Here is a 12964-nt window from a genome sequence, read left to right as displayed (position 1 = left end):
AGCACATTCCCACCTGAGGAGGGCGCTGTGGGGAGCTGGGCTGGAACTTTACAGGGATATGGATGTACAAAGCTGTTATATTGCTGCAGAATCACATTAGTTATGCCCAGTGCCACTCCCTTACAGCAGAAGACAATATAGTATTAAAGATAGAGAGAGAGGGGTCCGTTTGGCCAGTTGCCTGCTACTGGCACTGTTGCGGTTTCCCTGCTGCCGCAATCACTGGTGACCGGGCATAGATACAGACACTCAGCATACAGCCCACTGCTTGTCTGGGAATAAAACTGTATGTTGCTTTGTATTCTCTTTTATTATTCTTATTCTTATTCTTAAAACATGTAAAACTAGTAACTTCCCACCCCGAGAGGCAGAACCGGTCCCCCTCCTCCTCCACTCTCCACTAGCCCCAGGTCTCTCTCTCATAATGTTAAATCCATCAAGAGACAAGGGGCTGATTTTTACCCAAAACCACTAATGTGTTTTCAGCGTTGAACTGCTGATGACATCTTAAAAGTCCTCATCGCGCGGCGCCCTCCACACTCCAACAATCAGAACATCTCGTAAACCCATAAAATCCAAACTAATAGCAATGAATATTCAGTGACCTAGAATACTAATTATTGTCATGAATATTAATGTCATCGGACTTGCTTTCGATCCCTCTCCCCCCTCCCCACCGTCTCCTGTGCTCTTCTTATTCCCCAGCACTTGTGTTTCTCATTGTGCGGTAAAGTTGTGTAAACTCACACCTATCCATTCACATCTCAGACACTCTCACCCCCATGTATATAAGCCGGGGACATCTTCCTGTGTGATCTGTCTTTGTTTTACCTCCCCCCCCCCCCCTTCTCTTTCTCTCCCCATCTCTCACCCCCTCTGTCACACTTTCCACTCAGCTGTGTTCTGAAGATGCTTCATAATGAGTGTTCTAAGAGGGGGCTCTGTCCTCGGCGACTGTGGTGGGGCATTAACCAGATCTTGATTAACGAGACATTGGGAGGAAGGGGTAACAGCAACGCAGTCATGTGCACCCCCACCCCCCGTCACTGAGGGGAGCGCCTCCATAGGCATCCTCCAGCTCTCAGATTAATAGCATCGCAGGACGCATTTGGGATACATTGCGAAGGATTCTTTCTAATGGGTTCAGCCATTTCCTCGTTGAGTGACAGGCGCGGGGAGTAATCGGCTGTGCAGAATGGCAGCACATTGCTGGTACTTAAGTGTACATTATCTCTGTTGTGTGTCCTGCAGAGGCTGTTTATCAGGACGCCTCTCGTATGCCGACAGGCGCCAACTGACGCTGCTCGTGCTGTGGCGGGAGCACGGAAATGTGAGAATAATAATAATAAAAATTGAGTCAGGGAAAAAACCTACAGAGAGTGAAATAGGCGTGTGTGTGTGTGTGTGTGTGTGTGAGCAGCAGCCAACGGTGTAGCGTGTACTTGTGTATAGCACTGGCGGGCGGCACTAATATGCAGAGTCAGCGGTCAGGTGTAGGAATAGTTTCCAACTTAGCCCTTACTTTGGTTCTCCTTTTCCTCTTGCTTCCCAACCGCCCCCTCTGGTCTGCATTCACAGCTTCCTCACCCCCAAAATGATTATTTATTGGAGCACCCTGCACCTTTCCAAGCCTGTGCAGTTCCTCTTTCCTGCCTGGAGTGTCGCTGTCTGCTTTGGTGCTTCTACTACAGTCTGGTCTCTATTGAGATACAGGCCACAATGTGATAAAAGACACCACAGCAGACAGCGACACCCCAGGCAGGAAAGAGGAACTGCATGGGCTTTCAAAAGGTGCAGGATGCTAGAATGACCAATACAAATGCCACTCGCTGGCGTTCCCATTCATATCTCTCTCTCTCTCTCTCTCTCTCTCGCCCTCTCGCCAGAGGAGAAGTGACCCATGGCCACCAATCAGCACTGAAGTAACATCTATAATTTGCATAATATAAAATTATACAGAGCAGCTGATTGGTTGCCTTGGTCCACTTCTCCTCTGGCTCACATCTCCTCACTTATCACTGCTTCATACATCTTCCCCTAAGTCACTAATTGGAGCAAGGCAGTGGACATACAGTAGTGGATACAGTCCACAATAATCCAAATATCTAACAAACCAGGAACACCGTTTTTTGTTGATGCAAACATTTTGAGAAGGTTCGGTGTACGAAGCCTTGAAAAGTGATAAAGAGGGGGGAGATAAAGTACCAGCCAATCGGCTCCTAACTGTCATCGTACGTGCTTTGAAGGAAACACAGGAGCTGATTTGGTTTTTATTGTCTCACTGTCCACTTTATTACTTGGGAAGGCTTAGTACAGGCCTGGCCAACCTGTGGCTCTCCTGCTGTTGTGAAACTATGCATCCCAGCATGCCCTGCTGCAGTTTTATAGCATTGCCTAATAGCAAAATTGTGGCAGGGCAAGCTGGGACTTGTAGTTTCACAACAGTTGGCGAGCCACAGGTTGTCCAGGCCTGGCTTAGTGCATCTGCCCCAGTGTTCCGTGTCTTAACAGCTGTCCGATTCTAAACAAATGCATCTCACAGCGATTGGCACCCATCTACTGTACCTGTGTCCGTGTGTACATACCCTGAGTGCAGCTTTACATGCATTGATTTCGCAGCATCTGGTTGTAAAGTTGTTTGGACCATGATATTAGGAGGAGAATGTTCGTAGGGATCGTTCTAGCCAGCAGACTTGCATGTGCGGTTTGTATCTCGCAAGACCAGACGGCTCGTCCTCGCTGTCGTCACAACAGGGTTCAATGACCTCTAATCCTGCGTTACGTCTGCATGATACTTCGTATTGTACTGTATTTTCCTCCTCTCACCTGTGCCATACTGTGTGACTGTCCTGCCTCCCTGCATTACGGCGTACAAGTTTATACTTGGATCGAGAACAACAGTTGTGACATTGTCTGACATACAAAACATCCGCAGTTCCTTTTTGTTTCATATTCCTTTGGATTGTCAGTTCTAGGTCATACGGCAATGTGGCTCCTGTTTTATTGTCTGTCCCTGTCTCGTGGGTTACCATTATAGATGTTTCTTCTAACTGTTAGACTTGTATAATAAAGGGTAAATGTAGTAACAATGGTCCGGTCTCTTTGTGTAGAGCAAAAGCCATATTTTGTAGTGTTCCTTATTTCCGCAGTTGGGGTGAGACGCCTCTGCCCCTACCATACAGCGGCTCACTATACTGTACCTCTGCCATTAGCACTATTCCTATACATGACCTGTTTTTCTGCTGAGGCTTCTGGGCCACAGACGATGAACGTGCTCTGGTTGTCTTGTAGACTGAGTGTATCACTGGCCGTGATGCTGCGTTCCCCCGTATGGCAGTGACATAAGAGGTGCAGTCTATTGTAGACAGGTTATGTAACTGTGATAAATTCACCATTACATATAGTTCAATCTTGTGTACTTATCTAAGGGTACATGTGATTTTGCAGAACATGCCCTTATCCCCCTTGATTATCTTAAATGTATAGTGCGAGGGGGGTTCGGTACAATTTCCTGGTAGTTGAGATCCTAATGATTGGGATTCTGACAGATCCTGGTAAACATTTTTACTCTAATACTAACCAACACCTCCCACAGCCTAAACATCCCCCACCCCCTAGCACCTCTAACTATAGCCCTTCCCCTAGTGTCTGATAGACACACCCCTCATCAATGCAGGGTCCTGACTGCACCCCGTATTAGGGGATGGACACCCCTTGTGAGTAAGCTGCTGCCCCCATTAGAATAAGACTCCCCCTCATCAATGCACAGGGTCCTGACTGCACCCCGTATTAGGGGACAGACACGCCTATTGAATAAGTTGCTTGCCCCTCTAGAATCAAATTCCTTTCCTCTTCGGTGCACAGGATCCTGACCTTATCCTGTGTTAGTGGACAGACCCCCTAGTGAGTGAGTTGCTTGCCCCTCTAGAATCAGACTCCCTTCCTCTTCGGTGCACAGGATCCTGACCATATCCTGTGTTAGGGGGGACACACCCCTAGTGAGTGAGTTGGTTGCCCCTCTAGAATCAGACTCCCTTCCTCTTCGGTGCACAGGATCCTGACCATATCCCGTGTTAGGGGACAGACACCCCTAGTGAGTGAGCTGCTTACCCCCCATTAGGATCTTCCTCACATTAAGGATAATACTCTAGTTGCTATATGGGTTCTGTTCTATTTAGGCTTTAAATACACTATAGAGTCTCAGTGCTTTAAAGCCAACGTCATAACTTCTTATTTGATTGCCGTTCCAGGTAACGTGACGAGCAGCACGTCTGTCACCCAGATGGGCAGCGGTCCGAGTGGCATTAGCCTGGGGTCTTTCAGCCGCATTGATGGGATGCACCAGCGGTCATACTCTGTGTCCAGCGCCGATCAGTGGAATGAAGGAACCGTCCTCGCTAGCTCTGCCATCAGCAGCGGTAAGTGCTCTACAGACCAGTGATGAAGGATTCACACCGTGTGCCGGGAGTATAATCAATATCGGTGATCAGTCTTCAGAATCATAAAAAAGACATGATTCAGAAACTATGCAGAAAAGGGCAGACGAGTAATCACATGAAAGGTCTGTAGTTATGAAAGCTGTGAAAGTATTGTGTGGAAAGTGCAGATTTGCAGCCCCCCACCTACATCTGCGTATAAATAACTCCTTGCCCATCTCCTTACTCATTGTGGAAGATTGATTAAGCCTGATAAAGTGGAAGGTGATAAGGCAGCAGCCAATCACCTGTGTTTCAAAAATGACAGGAGTTGATTTTCCAGGTGTGTTATCACCTTCCACTTCATCACTTCTTTCTCACAACTTTATCACTTTACCAGGCTTAATGCATCTGCCCCATTGTATTACAGCCCAAACCGTCTCATCAAGGACATTTGATGGTCATTACATTTCCAGCCCAGCCTTGCGTTACAAACACGACAGCCTGTAATATTACTAATTGCCAATCGATTTGTTTTACTAGTCACAATCATGAACGCACGCCAACACATTGTTCGCCAGTAAAAAATGATTCTAATTTTAGTTAATTTTAGCAATGTTGAGCAATTTTCAGACCATTCCTGTCTGTTTCATAGGGTTAAATGGTTTCTCCGCCACCAAGACATTTGTAAATGTATTTATCAGCAGGCTTTTGCTTGAGGCAATGAACAAGCAGCGAATACGTTTCAATTATGACTTCTGACTGTAGCCACAATACAACTGATTAATAGCCAATACAGGGAGAAATGTCAGCGCTTATTCCATAGCACGTCAGGGTCAGAAGTGAGGTTCCGGCTGAAGATCTTCGCTCTCCTCCCCTGCTCACTGTGCTGGTGTCGTCTGGTGCCCAGTACCACAGACCCCATTACTGCACAAGGAGGGCCTCCGAGCCACCACATTTGTTTGGTATAGCTTGTAGCGCTGATTAAAATTCACCACGCGGATACATTATGAGATATACCCGTCTTTCATCGATTAGGGGGGGTTGTCTTAACTTACTGAGATTAAGGACAATGGATGGGGGTTAGGAAGTGTATCAGGTTGCTTATCACTGGTTTACAAAACTGTGCTATATAGCAAAATAGCTCCGGATTCAGATGCAGCGCCGATAATCGTACAGCACATGTTCTTGCAACGGCGGCCATAGTGAGGGTCAGGACACACAGTGACTGGCAGGTGGTCACTATTTGCGGCAAGTAACACGGGGGTGGATGCAAAAAGGCAGACCTGTCGCCACTCTTTTGGTGGAGCGCGTCAGAGCCAGCGACTGCGTCGTCCTACTCTGTGTTTCTGGCTGCGGTGTCTTAGTTGCAGCAGACATTCTGTGCTACAATAAAGCCGCACTCATCCGACGCTGCGTCTTTATACGCAAGAGGCGGTTCTGAGAAGGCCACATTGGGCGTCTCAATGCAAATCTCAGATGGCAGCAACGATGGGCGTCTTTGAACTGGCAGCGGTGGCAATGGGGCAGGGGTATTAAGCCTGCAGACGAGAGAAATATCGAAGGTGGTAACGCAGCAGCCAATCTGCTCCTAAGTGTCAAGTTACAGGCTGGGCTTGAGAAATGACAGTTAGCAGCTGCGTTATCACCTTAGAGTTGATCTCTTCTCCAGGCTTAATGCATCTGCCCCAATGTGCGTGTTTGTGTAGTCCTTGAATTCTTTGTGCTGCCCATTGTGCATGCGGTCTGTTCGTACTGCGTGCCACGTGCACAGCACTGTATGGTACAAAATACAGTATGCCACCTACCAACTTTCCAGGCAGTCCGTGACCCTGAAGCAAACCCTACTGCCACTTTTTAGCTAAAAGGAACATATTTTGTTTATCGATTTCACACCAAAACACATTTATCTAAAGTTCATAAAGGGCCCTCTTCCCTCTACCTGGGTCATCGCCGTCTCTTGTATTCCTATAAACCAACCTTACGCCTGCCTTACTAGTTGCAGCACATTGCAGATCTGTTTCCCCAATAAAGGTCAACCGTCTCCCCCCTGTATCGTGTTCCCGCCCCCTGCCCATAGCCTCTACCTGCCACGTTACACCGCAGCTCCTTGCAAACACTTCCAGCTCCCAGGTATTACAGGTGTGTGTCTTTACAGGTATCCTTTATAGTAGATAAAATCTCTTCCCATGCAAGTAGCGCTCCGCAGAATAAAATAAAAGCTTTCTGGAAAGACTGATCTATATCTCCTATGTAGTGTCCCTATAATCCCCCCCCCCCCCTTTCCCGCGCCGCTCCCTTTAAACCTCCGGCGATGAGGTTGTTAATGCAAGGTATCGACTTTCACTTGTAATTTGCACAATTTTCTCTGGTTCCGGTGGAAAGATTTTCTCTGGAATTCAGGTAATGCATACAGCTGAGGTAGGAACGTGGCCGTAACCCCATTGAAGTGGCAGTCGGGGAACGAGGCTTTAAGCGTCTTCCAAGAGAAAAGCACTAGAAAGGCATAGAATCCTCCAAGTGACAATCTTGTGACGGGGGAAATGGAACAGAGGGAAAAAGAGAAGAGAGACGTCTTCAGAGGCGCGAGAAATAATAACAAGGATCCGTGCAGCCAAAAAAAGACAGCCGTGCATCGAGGGAGGAGGGAGGGATTGAAGATGTCTCCGGTGAGAGACGCTATTTGTGAGCATTGTCACAGACGAACAATACAGTCTGCAGAGAGCCCAGAAAACGGCTGTGTGTGTTTTATTCATCTAGATCAGGGACCTTTAAAAAGGGAACGGTAACCTTCTTCTCTCCCGCTAATTCCACAGCAGTGAGCTGTGGGGATTGCGGGGCCTATCTTTTGGGGTGGTGGGTGGGGGGGGGGGCTATATACAGGAAGTATACCTACTTAATGGTAGAACACGGTCAACATGCTCGACCTCTATATCATTAATACATTAGATTTTAAACCCTTCAGACTGGGGTTATAAGAGGGACTCCTACCCCTTTACTTTTCAGAACCTGCATTAAGATCCATGGTTCCACTATGCAGTCAGTCTAGTTTTAATTACTTTTTGCTATGGGTTAAATATATATATATATATATATATATATATATATATATATATATATATATACGAATGACGGTGGCACTCACAGGACTTCACTAAGGACAAACAGTCAGACCACTTTGGGGTTCAGGTTCAACGTTTCGGTCCCACGGACCTTTATCAAGAACTCATTGCATACAATGAGTTCTTGATAAAGGTCCGTGGGACCGAAACGTTGAACCTGAACCCCAAAGTGGTCTGACTGTTTGTCCTTTGTGAAGTCCTGTGAGTGCCGCCGTCATTCGTCTATATCTACCCGGGCAGATCTCTGCACCTTGGACGGCACCTGGGCAAGTAACTGTTTCCACAACAGTGGAGTGCCGGCCAGTATTTTTGTATATTTATATATATATATTTTTTTTTATTTAACCCATAGCCAAATATAATTAAAACTATAAATAGATTTAAAATTTTATTGAGATCTAAATGCTAAGAAAGGTTGATGTTTCTATAGTAAATGAAAGCAGAACTTATCATTAGCTTATATGGAGCAAAATAATTCTACTAAAAGTGATGTATTTGTGGGTCAGTTGTCACCGACCTGGAAACAGCAAAGTGATGCAGTGCACTGGCCAATCAGGAGACAGCCATTACGCTGGGCGCATGAAATAAAAGGTGTACGTTCGCCCATATGCAGATTAGTAGTCACCGCTGCTGCTGGACCACCACCTGGTGTCATACCGGTCATCATTATTAATGTGCCCCAGCGACAGTCCGGAACTGTCAGAAAGTTGGCGTCACATGTTGAGGCGCATGTTTGTAACTCTGCATTGGGGCAGTTTCAATGCTGCTCTGTCACTACGCTTGGCAGTCAGCCAGTTATCCTTTCACCTGCAGTTGGAGATGCGACTGAGTTCCGTGCATCATCCATTCGGACCCAGAGCAGGCTTAGTACGGAAACTGGCAAGGTACATCTTCCAAAGCACCTTGCGTTCGACCCTACATCAGCCCCTTTGTGCTTACCACTAGAAAGTGACCATTAAACTCTGCTCACTGACTCGGAGGTAGGGAACTGGATCCCTACAGGTTTTTGTGGAACTAGAGGTTCCAGCATGCCTTGCTTTCTGACAGAGGCAGGTGACCTATGGGAGCCTCCAGTTGTCATAGACCTTCATGGTTCGGCATAACTTGCCAACCACAGCCCTGACCAGATCATGCTGGAACTTGCAGTACATCAGATAGTGAGCAATAGGTTTTCGAAGCCCACCGCATCCTCCGAATTTAACCCCTCCGCAGCAGGCTGGCGGTTTGTGGTATAGGAGCGAGGAGTTAACGGCACCAGCGTAAAAAACTCATCAAGAACATGACAAAAAGGGAAATGAGGAATAATCAGGTGCTTGGCAATGCGAAAAAAATGATAAATGGTCCTGATATTCCCTTCTAATAAAACTTTTTCTAAAGTGCGCTCCCCCCCCCCCCCCTTCCCACACCCAGCGAGAGTAAATTCGTCATCTCAAACCCCCCCACCCCATCTCTGGCACATGCACGCTTTCAGGCACATCAACACTCTTCGTTCAGTACCGTCGTGCCTTTTTTTTTTTTTATTATTTCCTATTTTTTTTGTGATTTACATCAAACAAGTCATATCCTTTTAATTTAAACTTTCTCTCTTCCCTTTCATTAAAAGGTTCCGGATTTCAAAGCGCTGTGTTAATGTGCGTGTGATATCAGCGGGGCCGGAGAGACAAGTTTTCCTCTTGTTTCTTGTCCCTCTCTCTCTTTGGGATTTAAATGTTCTCCTTTGCCAGTGAATATACTGCTTATTGTCCCTTCTTTTTGTCCAAGACAAAATAACACACATCGGGTCTTCATTTTTTTTTTTTTTCTGATTTCAATGCCCTCTTTCCCCCTCCTTGCATTCAATTAACGGCATGCATGGGGGGCAGAGTAAAAGGATCTTATTTTTTAAGCAGTCTCTGTTTCCCTGTGGCTCCCGCCTTTGAAAGCCGCTCTGAACGTTTCCTAATTAGATAAATTACTTTATCTGAAGGACCACAAAACAGGAGGTGCTGGTAAAGGGAAGAATGTGAGAGTGAGGTTTGGGGGGGAATGTCGGAGAGGGGGGGGGGGGGGATAGGAGGCAGGAGTTAATGTCAGCTGCTTCCCGCTTCTTGCTGGCTGTGTGGTATCTGCTACCTGACTTGTAAAATTAGCTGTCTTGTACGATTTGTCAGTAGAGCGGTGAAGCTCTCATCCAACTCCAGGCATTGAAATGATTCCTAGGTGCAATAACCCCTTCTCTTCCAGAGCACCTGCAACCTCTGCAGTCCGGGGTGTCCCTTGTGTATGGTGGCGCGGGGGTCAGGGGTTACTCGGCCTACAATAAACGCTCTGTCCTGTGATTACCTTGGTAGAGGGCAGTCTAGCCTCCCGCAGGCTCCTGATATGAGGACCTGTGTCTAGCAGTTTCCATGCTATAAACGTGCACTGGTTCCTGGTGAAAAGGGAATGGAAATTTACTAGAACTAACAGTGAACACAATCAGGGAGATTGGGGTGCAGAGTGTGCAAGTAAAGACTCATTACTTCATTATTAAAGAGCTGGGGGAAAAAACATTGATTGGTATCGACAACAACAGTCGTGTGTGTGTGTGTGTATATAGTCATGCATACATCCTATATCATAACAGGCTAACTCTGCTCCTCACCGCTAGGAAGGGGAATGCAAATGTTGTGTGCGATGGTGGCCTCTAGGACAAGGGTGGGCAATAAGCGGCCCTCAAGCTGTTGATGAACTACACATCCCAGCATGCCTTGCATCCGTTTCAGCATGGCCAAATAGCAAAACTAAGGCAAGACATGCTGGGATGTGTAGTTCATTAACAGCTGAAGGGACGCTTGTTGCCCACCCCTGCTCTAGATTGAGCCCCACAGAGCAATTCAAGTGTTGCGCCACTAGGTGGCGCCCAACAGAACAATTCAAGTGTTGCCCCATACAGGTGCTGACATTACTAATCTGTTGTTCTGTCTTTTTCACGGGCTGGCAACTAGTGTGTAATAATACACCTATCCTCAATGCACCATGCCACGTAAGAAGCCTGGCGCAAGTGAGCCGCACCTGTGTTACGCAAGTGTGACAGAACAGTGTCACAAGAATGCACCGAATCTGTATACAAAGCACAACAATACTTGGCGTCGCAAAAAGTGTGACACTGTTTATTCATACAAAGATTGTTCAGACAGACGCACAAAGATATATATGTGTTGCACATCAGATTAATCAGCGCAGTCTCACAAAGCGGTTTTGACCAGTGAAAGCCAAGTCGCACAAGACCTGAAGTGATGATTGACGCAACCTCAGCAGCAGCGTATGTCAAATCTATACATTTGTGTGTGTATAAAATAACAAAATAGGTGCAAAAATGAGTATACAGAATACAGTAATAAAACAGACATATACCAATCGAAGTGTCCAAAAATAATTGTGTTTATATAAGATAATCCTCATACAAGGGACAGCAACCACTCGTCGGAATTAAACGGTTTTCTCTTCTGAAAACTATAATGGACAAGGGCATCTCCTTATTACATAATATGAGGTGATTACCAGTAGTGCAAAATATATAAAGGGAACACAAGCCAAAATGAAAACAACATTAAGCTTATCTGATGCCCAGAAATATTCTACAAGTAGTCCCAGCGACAAGAATATCTGACTTTTATTTTGGCTACATAATATATCAAAGCAATTTTCACAGAATATAAATGCTCATCAGAAATGGAGACAGTCACGCAGCATATACCCAACGCGTTTCGTCAGAACATGTCCCATCACTCGCACTTCATCCTCTGGCAACAAGTACTGTATCGTCGTCTCATAAAATATTTTAGGCACGAGAGTCCGTGGTGGATGTGGTGCTGCAGTTGAGGGGTCATTGTAAATCATGTTGAACTAGCTGGTTCCCAAACCAGACAGGTCAACTGCAAGGTTGCAAGAGATTGTGTCTGATCACAGCATGGTAACTAGTGGAGGAGAATTGTGCTTGTGATTATATAGGGGACCTCTGTGTGGAGCTGGTTGGTCGGTGTGATCCCCTGGACAAGTTATTGCTGGGTACACACTATGATGTGTGGAACCAGCGGTATCGCCTTCGGGGGAAAGCCTGTATTGGCAAGTGCATACACACTGGCAGAGCACTGACAGCAGCGATGTCACTGAACGCGCGGGAGTGTGCATTGTCGGATACATAGCTGGTACACAGAACGTCGTCCAATCTGCAAATGGCAAATAGAATTCTAGGAATTGGTCATCAGAACGTTGGACTCTCAAAATCTGTCCTTAATGTTTTCCATGTGGGATGTTTCTGGATAAACCAACCGCTGTCCTCCGTCTGTAAAGGTCACGCGCTAATTATTTCTGCTCTAGACCTTTCAGAAAGGAATGTGGCAGCATTCTCTCCAACTCTCCTGATTCTGATAGGGCGTTGGCATTGGGTGGGAGCGGATTGGCCAAAGCAGCCAACCTTGGTTGGTCGCACATAATCTCTCATGCGCTTATGTAACTTACACTTCACTGGATCCCGCTGTGCGAGAACCCAAGATGAACCAGTGCAAATGTGGCACTTATACAACCAGATGCCCAACTTTATCTTGGTACAAGTATCCAATCACTCTCTCCTGCACTCCCTAGAAATATACCAACAACAGGAATATCAGGCTTCGGCAGGACTGAATTTGTGAATGGCTTAATCCTAAATGCTATGACGACACTGCATCCCCCAGTTCCTTTTATATAGAGCCAAACTTCTTTTGAAAAGAAGAAAAAGAAATGATAACATAAAATAGCTCTGGTTCAATGGAAATGGAGAGGAACGGATCTAGCTATACCAAAACTCAGAATACTTTTTTGCCTTATAGTTTTGTACATTGTTTCCGCTTGTTTGTTGCTTTTAATTATATTTCCAGCTTTATTCTTAGTTATGTTATCTTTTTCTCTTTTTGTGACGTGTTGAGCATCTTTCCCAAATCTGAAAGGAGGTTTGCTTCATGCACTACGACTGTTGTCGCTTCCATTTACAAATCAACAGATTCATTCTCCACCGACGCGGGAACGTTTTTAGCATACAAATGGTTTAAGAACGCACATTTATAGCCACTATTATCACATGGTGAAATATGAAATGGACTGTGTTTTAAATATACACATTATGAAATGTAGCCAGGTTAAATTTATAATAAAGGTCAAAAGTATCGTTGCAGAAAATGAATCTATAAATGTTACTGTTGTCAGCTGGACAAATACATGTTTGTATTTCTGTGGCTATTTCTCTAGCTAGTTTGGAATAAAAGTAAAAATATTGCAAACTGACAACATAGAACCTTCTGGAACACTTTGGGTTTAAGGAAAAAGGTTTTGACACGGGTTAAATGTTGGTTCCGGTCTGAAGATCTGAGAGGGATAGGTCACTGCCTATCAGCTCTCCTTTCTCCAGAGATGCTATGACTGTTGTTA

At 45.7% G+C, this 12964-nt stretch overlaps 1 protein-coding gene across 9 annotated transcripts in view; it reads left to right on the top strand.

The window, feature by feature from the left end:
- AGAP1 (ArfGAP with GTPase domain, ankyrin repeat and PH domain 1) overlaps positions 1-12964 on the top strand; it is a 346471-nt gene that overhangs the window by 290428 nt on the left and 43079 nt on the right. For all 9 annotated transcript variants that reach the window (XM_083154566.1, XM_083154565.1, XM_083154567.1 and 6 more), the window contains one exon: positions 4251-4418. In XM_083154566.1, the coding sequence (XP_083010692.1) occupies positions 4251-4418 (168 nt within the window). The remainder of the gene's footprint in view (positions 1-4250; positions 4419-12964) is intronic.

Source organism: Crinia signifera, chromosome 7, assembly GCF_055691185.1.
Source record: "Crinia signifera chromosome 7, ASM5569118v1, whole genome shotgun sequence".
NCBI classification, from domain to species: domain Eukaryota; kingdom Metazoa; phylum Chordata; class Amphibia; order Anura; family Myobatrachidae; genus Crinia; species Crinia signifera.
The sequence above is the reverse complement of the archived record's forward strand: the minus strand, read 5'-3'. Positions and strand labels throughout refer to the sequence as shown.